The sequence below is a fragment of the Sminthopsis crassicaudata genome, chromosome 1 (genome assembly GCF_048593235.1).
Source record: "Sminthopsis crassicaudata isolate SCR6 chromosome 1, ASM4859323v1, whole genome shotgun sequence".
Classification (NCBI taxonomy): Eukaryota; Metazoa; Chordata; class Mammalia; order Dasyuromorphia; family Dasyuridae; genus Sminthopsis; species Sminthopsis crassicaudata.
Genome location: NC_133617.1, coordinates 403,715,105 through 403,738,293, shown reverse-complemented (window position 1 = coordinate 403,738,293; position 23,189 = coordinate 403,715,105). Strand labels below are relative to the sequence as shown.

The window sequence follows — 23,189 nt, the reverse complement described above, 5'->3', positions numbered from 1 at the left end:
CAAAACTATTGCCTAAATAATGATGGACTGACTACTGGGGATATAAATATGTAAAAAAATAATCCTTGCCCAGAAGTTTATTGTTTAACTGAAGAGACAAAAATGAATACTCTTGGAGAAAACAACTAACTCTGATAGTAGTGTGGGTAACAATAATAGTCATAATAACATTTATATAGTATACTGCCATTCTTCTCTACAATTCTTATAAGTTAGATATCAAAAAAGTTATAGTTTTACAAATGGAGAAATTGAGGCTCAGAGAGTTGAAATGAAGGTAGTGTGTAGTATGAGGGGGTAGATGAATGATGTAGAACTTCAAGAAAAGATAGGTCACTGAAGCTTATTTCAATAAACAATAATAGCTTACATGTATATAGCATAAATGGTATAGGTATGAAGTGATTTCACATCCATTTTCTCATTTGCTCACCTCAGCAGCCCCGAAATAGTTAATGACAGCATTATTTCCATCATATGGCTGAGGATAGTCAATAATTTGGCTCATGGTCATATAACTAAAGAGTTACAGATCCTCAGCTTAAGCTTAAATCTCTTGAATTCATTCTGTGGTTTTCCTACTACATAACACTGCCTTATTATTTACCTTTATGTGTGTCATCCTTATTTATAGATTTATGAGGGTAAAAAAATCAGTAATCTTTCATGAATTAAGTAGTTTGGTTGATAAGCAGTCTTACTCAAAACCAAAATAGTAAGTCGGATAAATTCAGCTGGAAGTAGTTGAGGTGGAGTGGTCTTTGATGTGAAAATCCCTAACATAGTTGAAAAAGACTGGAGACAGTTTGAGAGTTGGAGACATTGAAGAGTTGGAAAGACATAGTTGGGGCTATAAAAGATATGTTGAACCATGCATTATATTTATTGAAGAGAGTGGAGAGTGTCATGAATTTGAACAGGTGACAACAACAACAACAAATCCTGGACAAAATAGGCAGAAACTTACAGGGTTGTGGATGGCTGAGTGATGGTGACATATGAAGGATCTGCGAGTGGCACTAAGGAGCAATGGGATTGTAGGGAAAGTGTTCTAAATCCTCCTCTTTTATCTGTGTCAGAGAATGTGAGCTAAGATTGGAGAGGGTACTGTGAAATATGGTTTCTTTAGGAGAAATCTAGGTTTCAGTGAGCATCATAAGATGAAGAGAAAAAAGCTAACTAGAAGCAGGTAGATTGATTTTAGGATCAGAGGATCCTAGAATTATAGCTTAAACAAATGTTGGAGATTATTTAGTATATATTCCTACTTCTTACACATGAAGAAACTGAGGTCAGAGATTAAGCAACTTGCCCATGATTATACAGTACTTCCAAAAGGATGGAATCCATGCTCATCTAATTCTTCTGATTCCAAATCTATTCATTTTTTTCTGACTATTCTATATCATTATTAGCCTAAGTGAAAGCATCCTCAAAGTCAATATCATCCTACTTCTGTTTCTGGATCTTTTGTCAGTGCCCAGAACTTCTACTTTCTAACCACAACAAATGATTATTTTCTTCTTGGGTGAGTTCCATTTTAATTAGACTTGAGTAGTAAGATTTTTACTCTAATTGGGTCTGTGGGATATTGTCCCTGAAGCATCAGAAAATATCAAAAGCCTTGTGCTGCATTTCACTTTTCAAAAACTTTAAATTACTTCTGGGATTAAAACCTCTCTTTAAATCAACAAGGGATTTTAAAGTAATTTGACTTGTGAGCACTACAAATGATGCATTGGAGAATGAATCTAGAACCTGGAATACAGTGAAATACTGAAGAGAACAGGACTTTAGACTTTTATTTTTTTCTGTAGATTATCTGTGTTAAAAGTGAGAGATAAGTATTGCTGAAAACTCTGGTAGAGATATTGCTGATACTCAGACTTTATCTTGTTGATATATTTTTTTTTATTTCCATGACTTACAGTGGATGAAGAGAAAAATCAAATCCTACAAGAATGTAAAATTTTTAGACATCTTCTGCCACTCCATTTTAAACTTTCTTCACTTTCACTCTGTTTTTTAGTGTAATGATTAAAATAACTATCAAATATTCACCTGTATTGTCCTGATCACCATTTTGTATGCTGTGGGCTGCAATTTCTGATTCAGAATATCACATCAGTTGGAAGTTAAATCATATTTTGCTCCTGAATTAAGAAGAACCCTATATCCCTATGACTTAGAGGTAAAAGGTATCATGTAGAACCTTCTTTCTTTGGAATAGTCTTCCGAACTTAGATGTGCAGGGACAGATCATTTCAAGTTTGAGTTGTTTGAGTCAGATCATTGCTGGTGTCAAGTTTATTAAATCTTTAATATCTATTAAATATTCAAATATATACATTAATTTTTTTTGGTCACTATTGTTACTTGTTTACATTGACCGAGTGTATGAAAGAAGGGAGATGGCTACAATTTTTCTTAAATATATTTAGAAAAATGTTAGTGTTGCCTTATGTTAATATTAGAAAAAGATTAATACTATCAAAAGGTCTCTCTTTTGAACAGAATATGGCAAAGTAGCTAGTGGAATTGGGAGGCAAGAAGACCTAAGTTTAAATCCTGCCTCAGATATCACCTGTGTGATTCAGGGCAATTCACACTTATATGTGCCTTGGTTTTCAAATTTGTAAAATGGGATAATAATAGTATATATCTTAGGTGGTTGTTGAGAAGACCAAATGAGTTAACATATGCAAAGCTCTTTATTAATGCTAGTTATCATTATTTTTATATTAATGAAAAATATTACTTATAAGAACTCTTGTCCAATTAGTCCTAAACTAGGACATAATACTAGAGGCAGTGATCATCATCATTTTTACTTTTATAGTATTTTATGATATACAAAATGTATGTACAATAATTAGTTTATTGGAGTTTCACCAGAACTCTTAATAGGTTCATTTAAAAAAACGTTACTTTAAAAAAATCCCTTTTGATTAATCTAAAACACATAGGCAATAGATGGCATCGGCTGGGTGAATTCTAACATATCAGTCCAGCAAACTACTCAATACATTATCAAGGCCAACAGAGTTTGGTGCATTCTATCTATACCCTCCACTTCTGCAAAGAAGGGACTGAAGTATTTGCTTTACTGGACAGACTTTTATAATTTCTTTTTTTTATTATAGCTTTTTATTTACAAGATATATGCCTGGGTAATTTTACAGCGCTGACAATTGCCAAGTCTTTTGTTCCAATTTTTCCCCTCCTACCCTCCATCCCCCTTCCCCAGATGGCAGGTTGACCAATATATGTTACTTATGTTAAAGTATAAATTAAATACAATATTTATATACAGCAGACTTTTATAATTTCAATGTTTTTCAGTTCAGTTTTTTTTAATGAGATAGATTTTCCTCTATTTTTTTAGTCTTTTGGTTTTGTTTTTAATAAATCTTGTTGCTTCACAAGGTCATTAGCTCCTGTTTGATTCAGTTTAGTTTCCAAGGAATTTGTTGCTTGGGAAAAGTTTTGTATTTCTTTTGGCAAGTTTTGAAATATTTTTCCAATTCTTTCTTCCATGGCTCTCATTTTCCCTTCTATTTTTTCCATTCTAATATTCTCATTACATTAAAAAACCCTCATTTTAAGTTCTTTAAAACTTTTTATTTCTTTCAGGAATTCTAGTTGAGTTGTGCTCAAATGGTGCTTTTCTCTGTGATGTTGGTTGTAGATATTTTGGAATTATTCTCTTCTTGTGTGTGTAATTTAGAGAGGTCCACCTGTGGTAAAAGCTATTGTTTGTGGTTTGAAGGTGAGGAAGCATAGCCTCTTCTCCCATTCCCCCTTCATCAAAAAGACTTTTAATTCTGTCAGGAGGCTTTATTCTTCTTATGAGGAGGGGATATTGGGCTAAAATTCTCTCTGTTCCTTTAAATATTTTTAGTCTATTGGATATAATTAGATTCAATCCACTTTTGATCACTCTGTCATTATTATAATTTGAGAAAGTTTTATATTCATGATTTAACTTCTTTTTCACCAAATTCCAGTTCTAAAATGAACATTTAGCAATGAGCAAAGAAAATCGAGTTATCCAAATTGGTAGCAAAATAGGAATCAGAGAGTGTATATATAGGAGAACACACACATATACATAGGCATACAGAGAGAGAGAGAGAGAGAGAGAGAGGGAGAGAGAGAGAGAGAGAGAGAGAGAGAGAGAGAGAGAGAGAGAGAGAGAGAGAGAGAGAGAGAGAGAGAGAGAGAGAGAGAAAGACAATACAGAATTTTGAAGCACTCCTATTGGGAAAGAGATAATTCATTTCAATCAAGACAGAGAATCCTGGATTTTACTCAAGGGTAAACTTTCCACTGAAGTCTCTAGGGTAGACAAAAATTTAAGGATAGGACATAATAGAGATTCTCATGATTTTCTAGAGTATTTCTCTTAGTAACCTAAAGTGGGGTTGACCTCTTGAATATTAATTCTCAAAGCCTGAAGTACTCAATGTGACAGAAAACTTGGAACTCGAATAATCTTGAGAAGGCTTGGAACTTGAGAAGTCCCAAAGAAGAGTGAAGAAGGGGCTGGAATTCTCCCATTCTCTTGCCAACTCTGCTGATTCTCAAACAGTGCAGGGAATTCATCTCCACCAATAAGGAGAGGGAGGAAAACCAATAGGCTTTCAGACAGAGCTTATGTTATTTGTGTCTTTGATATCCCCACCACCATAGTTACACATTATGGTAAACTTATCCATTTATTTGCTCATTCTTATAACCTGTTTCCTGACTTTTCATGATATTAAGATTGGATTCTAGCGTGGGTCAGGAGGAAGGTTTTAGGCTGATCCTGATGATTTTTTTAAAAGAGATATTGTTTGTATTAGTCAAGGAACTGAGGGACAGATAACTTTCAATCTTCTGAAGTGATTGAATAAAATTCAAAATCTCTTTGCTGTTTTCTTTCTCTTGCTGTTTAAGCTTTGCAACTTCTTGACCTGGATTTTTGTTCAAAAGTACATTCCTAATGTATGGCATCCCTATCAGTCAGCTGGAAAAGACTTGATTTTGAGTGGCAGAATTGTAGGCTCCCCAATTCAATTTGGGATTCTTGTCCTAATCATTTCACTGTAGGGGGAGCTAAATTTGTCTGAATTCTGAACTTCTTCATTTCTCAGGAAACCACCCAGGGCCTCTTTAGCTATAATTCTGCCCTTTCTGAATCAGTATCCTTAATCTACCCTGAGTTTGTGACCTAGAATTAACAGATGACACCTTTCCTCTTTGGGGTGCCTTAGTGCAGATCTTGGGTTGCCTAAGTATGAATCTCCTAACTCTCCTTGTCCTGGGAGCTTCTTCCATTATAGAATTTTTTTTTTCTGGCAATGTGTTCCTCCCATGATGTGTGTTCCTTTCTTGATTCTGTCTCTAATGTCCATAGATCTCCTTGTCTATCTCACTATGCCAGTTCTGGGCTAGACAAAGAACTCTTGTGACTTTTAAAAAAAGTGATTTAAAAATCAGGATTTGGCTTGCTGTATTTTCTACATGTGTTTGGAGGAGTTTGTGGTTGGGAGCTAGTCATACTACTTCTTAATATTTCACCATTGTGGCTCTTTCTTGGTCCCATATGGTTGTTAGAGTTTGCAATATTTCTTTGAGAATTGTTTGTTCACATTGTTTTTGTCCATTGAAAAATGAGCCTTGGTTTTAAATACTGTAATATATTCTGGCGTTCAACCATAGGTTTACAGTTACACACGATAGGTATGATCATGGGCAATATATAATGATTGATGGCAGTGAAATAACAAAACCACCTGGTCTCTGTTTTCTTCAGATGCCTGAGAGCAAAAGACAACTTTAAAAAAAATGGAAGAGGTCAATCAAACCATTGTGACAGAATTTGTCCTGCTGGGTCTCTCTGGCCACCCACGGTTGGAGACCATTTTCTTTGTTCTTGTCCTCTGGATGTACCTGGTAATCCTTCTGGGCAATGGCATCCTCATCATAGTAACTATCTATGACTCCCACCTGCACACCCCCATGTACTTCTTCCTTGGCAACCTCTCCTTCCTTGATATTTGCTACACAACCTCCTCTGTCCCTCTGATTCTAGACAGCTTCCTCACCCCGAGAAAAACCATTTCCTTCCCTGGCTGTACAGTGCAAATGTTTTTGTCCTTCGCCATGGGAGCAACTGAATGTGTGCTTCTGAGCATGATGGCATTTGACCGCTATGTAGCCATCTGCAAGCCCCTGAGATATCCTGTCATCATGAAAAAGGAGACTTATGTGTCAATGTCTGCTGGGTCATGGATAGCGGGAGTTGTCACTTCTACAGTGCAAACTTCTCTTGCTATGAAATTACCCTTTTGTGGGGATAATGTCATCAATCACTTCACATGTGAAATCCTGGCGGTTCTCAAATTGGCTTGTGCAGATATCTTACCTAATGTGATTAGCATGACAGTTGCTGATGTAATTTTTCTAGTTTTCCCAGTACTGTTCATTTTTGCTTCTTATGTTTTCATCCTCTCTACAATATTAAGGATCCCATCAGCAGAAGGGAGACGCAAAGCCTTTTCTACCTGCTCAGCCCACCTGACTGTGGTGATTGTATTCTATGGAACAATCTTTTTCATGTATGCAAAACCCAAATCTAAGGACCATTTTGGAGTAAGCAGAGAAAACATAACAGATAAGTTAATCTCCCTGTTCTATGGTGTTGTGACTCCCATGCTCAATCCCCTCATCTACAGCCTGAGGAACAAAGATGTGAAGACAGCAGTGAAGAATTTGCTGGGTCAAAAGCACTTCACTGGGTAAATTCAGATAACCTATATCTGATCCTTGAGAAGGAAATCACATTCATGCAAAGATGAACTTGAGGAATATATATAAAGGATAAAATCCTTTTAAACAGAAAGGTTCTGTGTAACAAAACAAAGAACCTATTTTGTGTAGCACTCATTACAATTTCTATTTCAGGCAACAAACTCAATCTCTAAAGCTAGCCCATGTAAGAATCACTCTCTCATGAAGATATATCCGTGATATGCAAAGTTTAGAAGGAGCTTTATTTTTCTATTATTTGATTTTAAGGAAATTTTAATTCATCTCTAACTACTTTTCTTCTCATTATTTTTCAGTTATATTCATGCTGCCCACTTCAATTATTCAAACCATATATATATATATATATATATATATATATATATATATATATATATATATATATATATATATATATATATATATAAACCTTGCTAATATTTCAAATCACCCACTTAACCTAAACAGTAAGGCACAAAGGTCTGAGAACTTTAAGCAAGAAAACATGGAATGAAAAAAGAACCAATCAAGTTGAATTCTGAAAGAAAAAGAATTTTACATTATACTTAGTATATAGTAGTTTCTTAATGTTTTAATTAGAACTTAATTCTACAAAAATCTTTTTTTCTATTACTTAATTCACTAAAGAGAAAATTCTGTAAACTCTTTGACCCATGTAGATGCATGTTCCTTAAAATAAATATTTTATCTTATGTAATTTATTTCAATAGCATTGTACTATGAAAACTAATGGAGAGATGATAGAAGTGTATGATGCTTTTAGACTTAAAGACTGAAAATAAAATGGATAATAAAACTATGAAAATTACTTGTGTTTTAATTAGACATTCATTAATGTTATTTGAGTAGAGGTTTCAAATCTATGGTACTTAAAGAAACAATTTGTCAAAAGAAAAGTTCATTAATTGTAAGTTTTATGTAACTTAAATGTGAAATATTATATAATTAAAAATAAATTAGAGAAGAATGGGATTAACTGTCCAGATTTTGAGGAATACTAAGCAAATGTGATATCTGAATACAATGGAATATTTTTATGCTATCAGAAACTATAAATGTGACAAATTCAAAGAGGAAGGAACAGATATATGAATTGATACAGAGTGAAGGGCCATTAAAAGCCCATAAATAACAATTAAAACAATGTTAATGGAAAAGAAAAAAGAAATAGAACATTGTAATTATAATGACCTAGCTTCAGTAGATGAAGAGTTGAAAAAATTCATTGTGTTCTCTTTGAAGATATTTTGAGTATGGAGTATATTGAATAATGTCAAATACAGTTGATAAATTGGTTCCTTTTGTTAATCCTTCTTTCTTTCTTTCTTTCTTTCTTTCTTTCTTTCTTTCTTTCTTTCTTTCTTTCTTTCTTTCTTTCTTTCTTTCTTTCTTTCTTTCTTTCTTTCTTTCTTTCTTTCTTTCTTTCTTTCTTTCTTTCTTTCTTTCTTTCTTTCCTTTCTTTAAATAAGTGTTGGCTTTTTGGGTAGGCAATAGAGGAAAGGCAGATACAAAAGTGAGGGAAGCTAATCACATTAAGTAAGATTTCTATGTGATCCCATTTTAAGATTGTCAGGGTTTCACATGTTAAATGATGGGTAACATTATGTTCACAAAAAGGCAAGGAAGATTTGCATTGTACAGATGATATCTTCTGCTGCCCAAATTCTAGCAGCCATTGACACATAAATGTCATGATTCTGGGGTGGGTATCTCAAGGGCTTATCATGCTCAGAAGTACAAACTCAATAGGTTTCATGACAAAGGACAGAGATATGACTTAAGTTTTCAAATCAGTGATTGTGGGAAAACTAAATTGTTTGCAGTAGAATTTCATGAATGCGATATCTATAGTGGCCTAAATTCCTTTCTTCCCAAGCTATGGAAACCAAAATATGGCCTGATTTCTAGTTATGTCTAATCCAGCCAGACCTGTCTATTTACTATTTATCCTTTCTGCAACATGTAGGGATAATAATTTTTTTTGCCAGCCATAACTTTTCCCCTTTATTATTGATATCCTTGATTCTCATGTGACCTTCATTTTCCCTCTCCAGAAAGAAATAACTTGTAAAATAATGATCAGTACCTAGGGGAAAAAAGCAGTTCTTTAAAACTTGTGAACCAATTGATCTAAGTATAAGCACATATGCAATACTTTTATATTTACGTCCTTTTATCTCTACAAGAAAGAGTGATGTTCATTTTCTGATTTATTTCCTATAGTCTATACATGTTGCTTAATTGCAAAACATAGTTTAATTTATTTTATTGTTGTTCTTTCCATTTATATTGGTGTAGTTGTATGTAAATTTTTCCAATTTGCTTACTTTACATCAGTTCATATAAATGTTTTATGTTTTTCTAAATTCTTTGTATTCATGGTTTTTATTGTATATTGATGTTCTATTTTATTTATGTACCAAAATTTGTTTTCCTGCCACCAATCAATGGTTATCTATTTTGTTTTGATTCTATGTTACTGAAAAAAAATATATATATCGCTGAAAATATGTTGGTATATATGAGACCTTTCTATGAGGTAAGGCCTCTGGGTCAAAGACGTGGATGTTTAAGTCACCTTAGCATCATTCAAAATTACTTTCTAGGATATTTGGATTGTGATCAATCAGTTCTGAATTCTTCCTCTTTTTCCCTGTGGAGGGGACACAAATCATCTAAGCCTAAGGCTTAAGGGTAATCATAGCAGAAACCTGTTTTTTCCTCTCATACTTAAAATTGATCTTTAAAAGAGTTTTTCCCTCTGCTTCATTGACTAAGGCCTTTATGGGAAGCCTCTGTTGATCATTCCAGCCTACAAGGAAGCTAAATGACGCAGTGAAGTGTTAAGCCTACAGACAAAAAAGCATGAATTCAGTCTGCCTTATATTTTTATTGGGTAAATTTGGGCAAATCACTTCTTCTTTTTCCCATCTTTCATTTTCTCATAAAATAGGGATAATAATAAGACCTCTACCAGGACTGTGAGGATAAAATTTATATTGGTAAAGCATTTGACAAATTTTAAAGTGACATATAAATGCCAGTAATTATTATTATTATTATTAATTATAATGTAATTTTCTCTTGATGGTGAGGGTCAGTATGAGAACAAGATTGATGGGGCATAAGACTACAGATGCATGTATATAATCCTAGGAAGGGCATCAGTGATGAAACGAATGGGTTAAGCCTGCTGACAATAATCTTGACAATAATTCCTATAATTCGTGTGTTGTGAAAAATGAAGGCAAAGATCTCTAATGAAATGAGGAAATAGAGGAATGGGATCCTGCTGGCAGGATTGTGTTTTCAAATCACTTCTGAGATTAATGAAGCAGTCTCATGTTATATTAGCTTAGACTGACTCAGTAAGATTTTGAGTCTCTATTCCCTAAATATCAGAAAGTTGAACTTCCAGGCCTCAGAAAGGTATGAGACATTGGAACTGCCATAAAAAATAAATGAATGAAAACAGATATGGACACAGATACAGACTCATGGGACATAATCACACAGAAGCTTCTCTGATTGACTTTCTAAAGGTTAACATTCTGGGAGAAATACAGCATCATGTCTATGTTAGAAAGACTTCTGGTAATCTTGTTAATGAAACCATTCTTTTGAACTCTGGAGTCTTCTCTGTAACCAAGTGGTTCTACAAAGGGAAAGAAACCTACAATTCTCCATTTACAGTAATAGTTCTTGTCTAGAAATCAGTATAATAAGCCATATCATTAAGAAAACATTGATAAGCATGTGATATGAAAAAAAAAAACTAAAATACCCCTAAAAAAAAGTCTGACGAGAGTACATATCTTGTCATTTAATTCCCAGTTCTCTTCAAATCAGTGTCACATTATGGAAGCACTGGAGACACTGGGGTGAATCCGAATTTTCTGATTTAAAAAGTCCTTTAGCAAAGGGTCTGTCAACAAGAAGGTTCAAGGTACATCCTTGGAGATTTAGAGGATGTGATTCCCTCCAAAGGGGATGCAAACTACTTCATTTGATGGCTCTGGTAGAGAAAGTGATAGAGATCTTTTGGTTACTTCTATTACAGTAAAAATCCTAAGAAGAATAATAGAAGAAATAATTTTTCCATCATTAAAAAAGATATTCATTTGAAATTGAGATGGGACAGAGAAAGATTCTGCAAGTTCTGCAGACTTGTAAATCCATCTGGCTATGGAGAATTTTTTTTTCCTTAGGGAGTTTATTGATGATTTGTTCCATTTCTTTTTCTAAAGTGAGGTCATAAATAAATAAATATTTTATTTCCTCTTTCATTAATCTGGGGAATTTATACTTTTGTAAATAAATTCATTTCAATTAGATCATGACATTTAATGGCATACAGTTGGGCAAATTAGTTCCTAATTATTGTTTTACTTTCTTCTTCATTGTAGTGAATTCACTCTTTTCATTTTTGCTTCTGGAAATTAGATTTTCTCCTTTATTTATTTATTTTTTGCTGAGGCAATTGGGGTTAAGTGACTGGCTCAGGGTTACATAGCTAGGAAGTGTTAAGTGAATGAAGCCATATTTGAACTCAGATCCTCCTGACTTCAGGGCTATGTGTCTCAGCTTTCCCACATTCCCTTCGACATTCATCATTATTTTTTCCTGTCAGCTTAGCCAATCTGAGAGGTTTGTAATGCTATCTCAGAGTTGTCTTAATTTGCAGCTGATCAATAGTGATTAAGAGAATCTTTTCATATGACTAGAAATGGTTTCAATTTCTTCATCTGAAAATTGTCTGTTCATATCCTTTGACCATTTATCAATTGGAGAATGGCTTGAATTCTTATAAATTTGAGTCAGTTCTCTATATATTTTGGAAATGAGGCCTTTATCAGAACCCTTGAATGTAAAAATGTTTTCCCAATTTATTGCTTCCCTTCTAATATTGTCTAATTTCATTTGTACCAAAAAAATTTAACTTAATACAATCAAAATTATCTATTTTGTATCCAATAATGAGCCCCAGTTCTTTGGTTACAAATTTTTGCCTTCTTTCTATCCTATGTTTCTTCTAATTTGCTTATAATATCACTTTATGTCCAAATCATGAACCCATTCAATGTTATCTTGGTATATGGTGTGAGGTTTGGGTCATTGCATAGTTTTTGCCAATTTTTCCCAGTAGTTTTTGTCAAATAGTGAGTTCTTATCCTAAAATCTGGGGTCTTTGGGTTTGTCAACACTAAATTATTATAGTCATTGACTATTTTGTCCTGTGAACCTAACATACACCACTGATTGACTAGTCTATTTCTTAGCCATTTTGATTTATATATAGTTTTAAGTCTGGCACAGCTAGATCACCTTCATTAGCAATTTTTTTTCATTAATTCTCTTGAAATACTTGAACTTTGGTTCTTCCACTTTGTTATTATTTTTTCTAGATCTGTAAAATAATTTCTTGGGAGTTTGATTGGTATGGCATTAAAAAAGTAGATTAATTTAGGTAGTATTATCATTTTTATTATATTTGCTCAGCCTACCCATGAACACTTGATATTTCTCCAGTTGATTAGATCTAACTTTATTTGTGTGAAAAGTGTTTTGTAGTTGTGTTCATATAGTTCCTAACCCTCCCTTGGTAGATAGACTCCCAAATGTTTTATCCTTTTGGCAGTTATTTTAAATGAAATTTCTCTTTGTATTTCTTGTTGGATTTTGTTAGTGATATATAAAAATGCTGATGATTTATGTGGGTTTATTTTGTATCCTGCAACTTTGTTAAAGTTCTGGATTATTTATAATAGCTTTTTAGTTTTTTCACTGGGGTTTTCTAAGTATACCATCATATCATCTCCAAAGAGTGATAATTTGGTTTCCTCATTACCTACTCTAATTCCTTTAATCTCTTTTTCTTCTCTTATTGCCAAAGCTCGAATTTCTAATACAATATTGAATAGTAATGGGCAACCTTATTTCACCCCTGATGCTATTGGGAATGGTTCCAGTTTGTCCCCCTTACATATGATGCTTGCTTATGGTTTTATGTAATATACATATAAATCCACAAACTTTACTTTTAGTAGGAGCATGGTTTTCCAACAGACAAACCTTTGGAGCAGATGCTATATAAAAGTTGAGAATAAATAAAGGCTTATTTGAGACCTTTTATTTCTCATTTCAAATTTTGTGTTGGTACTGAGGGTGTTCCTCATTCCAGGCACATTAACTACATAGAAGGAGAAAACTAAGAACAAATAATGCCTTCTACCTTTTTTCTGACAAGATTCAAGATTCTTTAGAATTAATCATATTCCTGTAGTCTGCAAAAGTCATGATTGGTTACATAGTTCTTCCATATGACTCATTAATTCTGTAAAGAAAATATTTTATATATAGGAAGCAACTCCAGGTCAGTAGAGGCAAATTTTTTCTTCACTGAAGCAAACTGGTAAGAACAATGTTCAACTGGCTTATATATATAATCTTGGGCACTTATCCATTCCATCTTTTCCATAGTTTTAAAGTCAGGGGGTCACAGTGATCCCCTGAAACATCTGTCTATATATAATGTATAGACAATTTGGGTTCAGAAGTCATAGCAAAGATGCTGCCATGAACATTTTCTTCAAAGCTAAGATAACTCCCTCTTGCTTGATATCTTACACGTATGACTTCTTTCCACCTAATTTGCATGTGAAAAATCTTCCATTAGCCTTAATTACCTCATGTTGAACTATTGGTCAGTCTGCCATATCTAAGAAACATTCCGGAACTTTAACTATGGTGTCTAATCCTATTAGGGATAGTTTTGTTACATACAGAATGTCTTCATTTGTAAATTTTCTGGACTCAGCACAAATTTTGGTAAGGTCCTTTGGCTTTTGTGGAAGATAACTCTTCATGAGAAATGCTGCCACATGATGGGATGAATACTTCTTAAACCTTTTTGTACACAAAGGGAATATTGAAGAAATGGGATCTGCTGATCAGGAGATACATGAAACCCTCATTGCTGGAATATTAGAAATCCTGGAGAAAACAAAAGGGTCATAACCAAATATTCATCATGTTCAAACTTGTTCCACAGACTTTATTCACCAATCTCTTAAAGATAAATTTAAGAGTACTTTACTATGGGTTCTTTACTAATCTAACTGGATGTAGCTTCACATTCCATAGACTTGAACCCCCAACTCAAATACTGGAAAGAATAATAGTGATGGATGGTGATTTCATTCAGTTCTAAGTTAGTCAAGTCCTGGACTTGCACAGATTGTTCTTACATGAGATGCCTACAGAAGCCTGAACTCCATTCTATCCTGGAATTATGTTGTCTGAACTAATGGAGCCAATATATGACAGCCCTAGTTATGTCTACTCTCAGCAGGTCTACCTATCTTTTATCTTTTGTAACCTTCTTCCTGTCTGCCATGGATGGGAGATAAGGATATACTACCTTTACTTGACTTCCAGAGGTTGGTCTTTCACCAAAACCACTTTCTTGGATATGGCTTTATGTTGATGGAACTCCCTATATTCTGACTTATTTTTATGAAATGTGATTACTCTCAGTCCCTTAGTCAATAAGCTCTTTGATTTCTCCCCTTACCTTTATGGAGAGGAGATAAATCATCTTTTCACTAAGGATAAACATGAGAGGGAACTGTTTCTTCCTCTTTTAATTTACTAAAAGTAGATTAAAGTAGATAAGGGTTCTGTTGCTGCAATAGAATTTTTTTTTCTTCTTTTTTATTTTATTTATTATTTTTTTATTATTTTTTTTTATTCATTTTTCCAAATTATCCCCTCCCTCCCTCCACTCCCTCCCCCTGATGGCAGGTAATCCCATACATTTTACATGTGTTACAGTATAACCTAGATACAATATATGTGTGTAAATACCATTTTCTTGTTGCACATTAATTATTAGCTTCCGAAGGTATAAGTAACCTGGGTAGATAGACAGTAGTGCTAACAATTTACATTCGCTTCCCAGTGTTCCTTCTCTGGGTGTAGTTATTTCTGTCCATCATTGATCAACTGGAAGTGAGTTGGATCTTCTTTATGTTGAAGATTTCCACTTCCATCAGAATACATCCTCATACAGTATTGTTGTTGAAGTGTATAGTGATCTTCTGGTTCGCTGCAATAGAATTTTACATCTCATCATCTCATTTCTTTCTACTCCCATCTCTCTTCATTTCTTAGGGTTTAGTGACTTTACTGTTTGGAAGTTTCAAGACTCTAATGACTGAATAAATTCCATAATGGTTTTAATGATCCTACAGTCTGGAAAACTATAGACCATTTCTTATCTCAATCGAATTGATTCAGAACACTCTTACACTATGACTACTTCTTCCCTATTTTCCCTAAAAGCATGTCTAAGTCCTATATTATTATTTTCATGTTATGCTTAGAAATAAATAAAAATGATTACTTTGATCATCTGCAAAACAAACTCAACTTAAACAAACTTTTCAGTTCATAAATGTTGGAGACAGGAAGGAACTTTGTAGGATGTGACTCCTATGCATGTAGCAGAGAACTGTAGGGTTCCACTCCCAATAATCATATCAAAATGAGCAAAAGTGTTAATCATGATTATATCATAGAACAGAAAAAGTCTTTGATAAAATACAATACCCTTTATGTTAAAAATACTAAAAAACATAGTAACAAAATGATTTTCCTTTAACATGAAAATATACTTTGATATTAGGTTTGGACTTTTGCAAATAATGAATCCTGAGGAGTGGTTACATTATTTGAACTTAAATTGTTTCAACTGAGTGAAATCAAATTTCTATATTAAATCTAATGGTAATTCTGAATTTGGTGATTTTGAACATGTGATTACTTTATTGGATTTATTATACATATTAATGGGAATCAACCTGCATATAGTAGAAAAAACATTAGAAAAAATTCTGGCTGTTCACACACAGAATTACTACTTGCCATAATTTTATCAATGCTTTTAGCATTTATCAATGCTTTAAAGATGGTGGAATCTTTATCCTTAAAGTTAATGGGTCATAGATTTAGAGATTAAGGGACCTCAGAGGCTATCTAATCCAAAGAATTTATCAATCTGAAGAAGTCTGTGGACCCCTTCTCAGAATAGTGTTTTTTAACGCATAAAATAAAATGTATATGATTACAAAGAAATTTAATTATATTTGTTATGGGCCAGAACTTGAAACAAGGTGCTAAGTTAGTGGAATTGATAGAGGCAATAGTTATCTAATTTAGCATGGTTCAGGATGATTGATTTAATTCTACAAGGAGATGTTATGGGCCAGAATTTGAAACTCTTGGAGCTTCAGCCAGGATTCAGTCAGGGAGATTCAGAAACCAGAGAAGGCAGGCGGGAAGAGAAGCCAGACTGAAAGGCTCTCCAAAAAGCTGCCCAGCCCCAGGAAGGATCTGGATTATAAGAAAGCTAACTGGGCTGTAGGAAAGGAGACAAGATTTGGAAAGAGGCAGTAAAGGATTTGGATTTTAACTTCTGGCTGCACTTGTGGTGATTACTGAACTGAAAGGAAGGCTGCCTCCAGAGACCCCAAGAAAACCCCCACAAGAGAATATTACATTTTAGAGAGATTATATATATTGAAATAAATATCTATTTTTTTTAACCTATATAAGTTGATGCTCTGTCCTTCCCATGAAATCTATACATGGCTTCTTTGGATTTCCATGGGCTACAGATTAAGGGCCTCTGTTTTAAGGCCCTGATACTTGCCATTGATTTAGTGCCACCCAGTTCTATGTTGGCTTTTATGGGCATCTGTCCATATTTTTACTAGGCAGGCTAGTACTAGGTCCTTATAATGGCAGGGGTAGAGTCATAATCCCCTGAATATGCCTTCATTTATACTATATATATATATATCTTTTATGTTTATAGTTGTTTGTCTTTTGTATCTGCAATGTCAGTGCAAGTTCCTTGAAGGTAAGGACCATATTTTTGTCTTTCTTTTATCCCTAGAACTTAACACAGTGTCTGACATATAGAAAATTAAAAAAAAAATTTGTTTTATTTTTTCTGGTTGTGCATATATGTTAACTTTTTAAATACACATTTCTTTATGAATCTTGTTGGGAAAGTTAAATCAGAACAAAAGGGAAAAACCGTGACAGAAGGAAAAAAAAATAGAAAAAAAGTGAACATAGCATATATTGTTTTACATTCAATTTCTACAGTTCTCTTTCTGGATGCAAATGGCAATTTTTAGCCAAAATTTATTGGGATTTCCTTGGATCACTGAACTGCTGAGAAGAACCAAGTCTTTCATAGTTGATCATTTCACTCTTGCTGCTACTATGTAAAATGTATTCCTGATCCTGCTTGTTTTGCTCAGCATTAGTTCCTAAATCTTTCTAGGCTTTTTAAAAATCGGCTTGTTCATTGTTTTATAGAACAATAATATTATTAACAATAGCTTATTCAGCCATTCCCCAATTGATGGCCATACATTTATTTTCCAGTTTTTTGCCACCACAAAAAGCTGTGACAAACATTTTTTTTACATGTGTGTTCTTTTCCCTCCTTTATAATTTCCTTGAGATACAGACCTAGTAGTGGTATTGCTGAATGTAACTAATATTTAAAAATGTTTTTTGACTGACTAGATGCTTCCTCGAAGTGCTTTGTAAAAAGTGCAGTGGGGAGAAAGTGGCTTCTGGGTAAGTATGGCAAAGGAAAAAAACAGGAAAGGAAGTGGTGCCATGTTAGAATAGTATAAAACTCTGGAGGTGGTGGTTTCATGTGACAGACATAGAGGACAACGGCACATGACAATAATGGATTATACAATTGTTACAGAAAGTACATTTCCTCATATGCTGTCTATACCATTGGGCCACACTCTAGTTTCCCTATCCTAATTATTCTTATGCCCTGGGATTACTGGTGAACTTGCCAATAAAATTCATAGTCTTATTTGAACCACAGACTATTTATGGTGGGAGACTCTTTTGTGATTCCATTTCTATTACTACATCTACCAAAAAGATAGTTTCTTTAGGGGTTTTTGTCTTGTAACACTCTAGTGACATCCAAAAGCCTCCATGAACATCAAATATAGAGACTATTCTTTGTCAGGATATGTCTCAAACAGCAAACATCACTTCTCTCCATAAGGTCAATCATGGGTATTTATTTACATTAATATTGATTCTCTAGAGATATATAATTTTATCAGCATGGATATAAAATCTTTGGAGGAATAAAGCTGATATATGACCATATCAACTTAGAATTTACAAAGAGAAAGAAAAGATTTTAAGAAACAGGTTTATATGTTATATATTCCTTTGGTTGCCACATTTCTCTTCACAATGAGATCAAATATTTGTTCGTGGAAATAGTTTCTAGGTTCTTTTGGTCTCAGTGTAGCAATTTCTTTACATTAGTTGAGCTTTGTTAAGAAATGGAGAGCAGGCTATGATTTCAAATTTAATTCAAATTCAAATTCAAATTAGTTTGTATTTACTTTAACTGTATGCTATAGCTTCTTATTCTGATTCTTTTTAAAAAGTTGGTATTGATTTTGATTTTATTTTAAGAAGTCAACTGATTTTTTTTTTGGTAGATATCCTATAAAATTATAAGTTGATCAAAGAAGTTCACTATGTATTAACATTAAATTTAATTAACATTAAATTAACTTTAAATTCTTCCTCCTTTTTTCCTATTTGAAATTATCTTTGTTTATATAATTAAAAATTTATCCTCAAGTTTTTCCACCTCTCTTTACATAGTTTTCATTGTAGAAATTGATGTCATAATTCCCTGTCTACCTTCTGCTGAACTCTTAGAAATATAGCATGATGTTTAGCTTTTTACTCCTTTAATACTTTGATGGTTCTATGATCTCATCATTTTGAGCCACTCTTAGAGCACATACCCAATATTTCTGGGAGGTTCCTTCTTCTAAATAAGGAGATAGTGAGTTCTTTGTCATTGAAAGTCTTAAAGCAAATGCTGGGTGACTATTTTATAGAGATATTATGGAGTATAAAATGGCAGCCAAAAAAAAGCTAATATAATTTTGAGTTCACCAATAGAAGTATAATACCCAGAATACCTGAAATGATAGTACCTGTGTGTATTTGGATCATAAGTGAAATATTATTTATAGTATTAGGAATTAAGCTTTAGACATGATAATACCAGCCTGGAGAATGGCTGGTACCATGGAAAAGTATATTTGATTTGGATTCAGAATATCTGGTTGCATATCCTGGCTCTGCTACTTACTCCTTGTGTGCCCTTAGAAAACTAATATTTTCTCATCAGTAAAATGAGAATATTCAATGAGATTTTTTTTTCTAGGATTCCTTCTGGATCTTGATTTATAGTCTCATGAAAGTGATCAGATTGGTGGGCACTGGCATAACAGTGTAATATGTGCATCAGATAAAGGAATCATTGGATATTGTCTTGCAGAAAAGAAGCCAAGTTTTGCGTCAGGGGGACCTTGACTGCAATTTTCAAATATTTAAAGGAGTATTATAGTTATTGCTTCCACACTGCAGGGTTAAGGGTGCAGTGCTCTGATGATCTGGAAAATCCATGTAAAATATAGTAATCCTAGTGTGTCATCTGCTGGCTTTCACTTTTTTGCGAATTTAATTTTACAATTTATTTTAACTTTAAAAAAGAAATTGTTAAAAATAAAATATATTGATATTATACAACACTAACATATATTTAATGCATTTCTGAGTTTTTAAACTTTTTTGCATCATCTGCTAATCTTCCAATGTTTTCTGTAGCTTCCACAAAATTCTCCTCAAATTCCCATTTAACTTCTTATCCTGATCCATGATATATTAAATCCTGATGGGAAGAATTGCAGTGTGGAAAGGATAACTGTATATGGATGAGGGATTAGCTTTGTCATACTTGACCCCAGAGGATTGGTGTAAGATGCAAAAAGGAAGACTTTAATTCAATACAAGGGAAAGGTTCCCAATGACTAGAGCTATTCAAAATGGAAGTCCCCTATCAGTGATATTATTCAGACTTCAAGAGAGGATGGCTATTTGTTGGAGATATTGTAAATAAAGCATGTTTTTGGTATGGTCAGGCTAAATAATTATAATCTCTGAGTTATATTCAAACTTTTTGATTATATAATTTTGAAAAACTCATCATTGGTATTCTGAAAAATGTTTCATAGAATATCCTGCACTCCAGGTTCTCCATTAAACTAGGCTTTTAAATTCAGGGAACTTCTGATGTTGGCAGTTGGCAAATGATATTCTGTAAACTTCATCTTCAGAGTTCTTCTTGAAAAAAAAAAGAGTGGGTATTTATCAAATGCATAGGACAAAATATATATTTATAATTTGAGGGATGTTTATCTCACTATGCAAACAAAATACTAAGATACTAAGTAATATTTTTACATTAGGAATCTTAATGTTAATACAAAATCTTAATTATCCATTCTAGTGCAAATGAACATAAGAAGGAGATGAGATGGAGGAGAATTATACTTTTTTCAAGATTCCAAACAGATTTTTTATCTAACCTGGTAACAAGCAGCTTAGAGGATATTGAAACTCAATAACCCTGAAAATAGTCTGCTATAGAGATGCTAAAGAATATTTTAGGGAGCTTAGGGAGCTATTCCCGAAGGTTCAGATTCTAAAACTTGAAAACATGCAACCCAGTTGTCTTTTTGAGGGAATCATTTTGTCCTACGGGAGAGAAACTTGGGATCAATATTTATTAGGGCTATTATAGAGAATAATATAGCAGCTAAACAAGCTAATGTGGTTTGGAGCTTCATTGATAGAAACATAATGCTTATTACAAATGAGGTGATGGTTCCCCTGTACTCTGCCGTACTTGTACTACACCTTGAATATTATTTATTGCACTAAGGGCCATATTTTAGAAAAGATGGTGATAGGTTTGAAGGTGGCCAGTACAAGGAAAGTACAAGATTTTTCCCTTTAAAAAGCCTTCTCCTGTCCTCTATTTTCTTTTAAACAGAGTGTCTCCTTTCTCTATATTATTAGGTTGCAGGCTCTTTGTCACTGGGTTTCTCATCTCATTTACTGGAGATGTTGAGTGGAAAATGACATTCCATGAATCTAATGACATTTTAGATTAAGTTAATTGAAGTATAATATGCACAATGAAGGAAGTGATGGTCAATCTGTATTTGTTATCATCAGGTATCTGGTATGTTTTTAGAGCCTATATCCATATCTATATCTATATCTATATCTATATCTATATCTATATCTATCTATATCTATATATCTATCTATATATCTATAACAATATATGTAGTATAAAACCAATGATCTTGTTTTATTATTGTTCTTCATAATATATATATGTATGTGTATATATATATATATACATATGTATATGTATATATATATATATATATATAAACAAGATCATTCTCTTCCTGTCCAGTGCTCCTACTATTTCCAGCCTGGTTACATTCTTTTGGGATATAAAAACAGTTAATTTGTGATACAAAAAGAATTGGACTTTGAAATAGTGTACAATTAGCCTATGAAGGAAATCACAAATGCAGGTGGACAAAAATAGAGGGATTGGGAATTCTATATAGTGGTTCATAGTCGTCTCCCAGAGTTCTTTCATTGGGTGTAGCTGGTTCAATTCATTACTGCTCTATTGGAACTGATTTGGTGCTAACAGTTTTTTAAAAGAAAATCTACCCATCAGCAAATATATATTTCTCCCCCCCATCAAGTATATGTCATTACCCTATATCACATAGACTCAGTGAAATGAATTTTGACATAAAATATTTTTCATAGCCACCTTAACATCCTTGTTCCTTAAACTATAAATAATGGGATTGAGCATGGGAGTCACTACACTATAGAACAGTGTAATAAATTTGTCTGTGATATCACTGCCTCCTCTAAGAGAATCTTGAGATTTGGGTTTTGCGTACATGAAGAAGATTGTCCCATAGAATATAATCACCACAGTCAGGTGAGCCGAGCAGGTGGAAAAGGCTTTGTGTCTCCCTTTTGTAGAAGGAATCCTGAGAATTGCAACAAGTATAAAAATGTAAGAGATGGAAATTGATATTAAAGGAATAACTAGAAAGATGATGTTTGATCCTACCATGCTAAAAACATTGATGGAAATATCTCCACAAGCCAATTTCAGGATAGCCAGGATCTCACATAAAAAATGATCAATGATGTCCACACAAAATCTTAACTGAACTGCAAGAGAAGTTTGGATCACTGAATCAAGAACCCCTGCTGCCCAGGACACAGATGCCATTGACACATAAATACTCTTGCTCATGATGACAGGATATCTTAGGGGCTTGCAGATGGCCACATAACGGTCAAATGCCATCATGCTCAGGAGCACACATTCAGTTGCACCCATTGCAAAGGATAGAAACATTTGAATTGCACAACTAGAGAAAGAAATGGCTTTTCTTGGAGTAAGAAAGCTGTTTAGAATTAGAGGCACAGTAGAGGTTGTATAGCAAATGTCCAGGAAGGAGAGGTTACCTAGGAAGAAGTACATAGGGGTGTGGAGATGAGAGTCATAGATGGTTACTATGATCAGAACTCCATTGCCTACCAGGATTACTAGGTACATCCACAGGACCAGCACAAAGAAAATGATTTCTAGCTTTGGATAGTCAGAAAGTCCCAGGAGAACCAATTCTGTCATAGTGGTTTGATTGATTCCTTCCATTTTAAATATCTCTTTTATTTGTGTGGATTCTGAGGGAAATAGAACATAATTTCGTTGTATCAATGCCAGGAAGTATTGCTCTTTATCCAAGATTACATTTTAAGTAAAAAAAAAAGTTAGTCTTTTTTGATTATGAAAATATATCACAATGAAGAGATCAAGATCCATCTCCCAGTGGTCAAAGGATATGAAAAAAATCCATACAAATAGTTTCTAGTAGAATTGTGATTACTAACAACCATATTAAATAGTGCATTTATATCAATGATAAATTTATGTCAAATCAAAACAACTTCAAGATTTTATAGCATATACAACAAACTGGCAAAAATGTTAAATGATCAGTATTCATTACTAGAGAGATAGAGGGAAGATAAGTTAGTAGAATTTCATATTGGTCTAGCCAGTCTGAAAAGTAATTTGGAATTATGCTAATAAAATAAGCAAATGTCTATATTTTCTGACCTGGAGTTTCCACTACAATCCTAGGGAGGTCAATAGAGAGAAAGAAAAGTTCCATATATATCTATGTATCCACAACAATAATAGCAAAGCAAGAATGGCAAAGAGGTGAAAACTGACTACTTGTGAATTTTATTGTTGTTTAGTTGTGTCTGACTCTTTAAGATCCCAACTTGGGGTTTTCTGCATAAAGATATTGTAGTGATTTGCCACTTCC

General features: G+C 33.5%; 2 protein-coding genes across 2 annotated transcripts; one reads left to right on the top strand and one right to left on the bottom strand.

Annotated features, from left to right (window-relative positions):
• Positions 1-5,832: 5,832 nt before the first annotated feature.
• On the top strand, positions 5,833-6,789 carry LOC141550210 (olfactory receptor 13C7-like). The gene has a single exon (XM_074280604.1). It carries the CDS (start codon positions 5,833-5,835, stop codon positions 6,787-6,789), a length of 957 nt encoding a protein of 318 aa, XP_074136705.1.
• Positions 6,790-21,562: 14,773 nt separating this feature from the next.
• LOC141554788 (olfactory receptor 13C8-like) lies at positions 21,563-22,510 on the bottom strand. The gene has a single exon (XM_074287088.1). It carries the CDS (start codon positions 22,508-22,510, stop codon positions 21,563-21,565), a length of 948 nt encoding a protein of 315 aa, XP_074143189.1.
• Between the last annotated feature and the right edge of the window lie 679 nt (positions 22,511-23,189).

Excerpts from the sequence above, each read along its gene's own strand:
- LOC141550210 (XM_074280604.1), top strand. The coding sequence starts at position 5,833 with ATGGAAGAGGTCAATCAAACCATTGTGACAGAATTTGTCCTGCTGGGT.
- LOC141554788 (XM_074287088.1), bottom strand. The coding sequence starts at position 22,510 with ATGGAAGGAATCAATCAAACCACTATGACAGAATTGGTTCTCCTGGGA.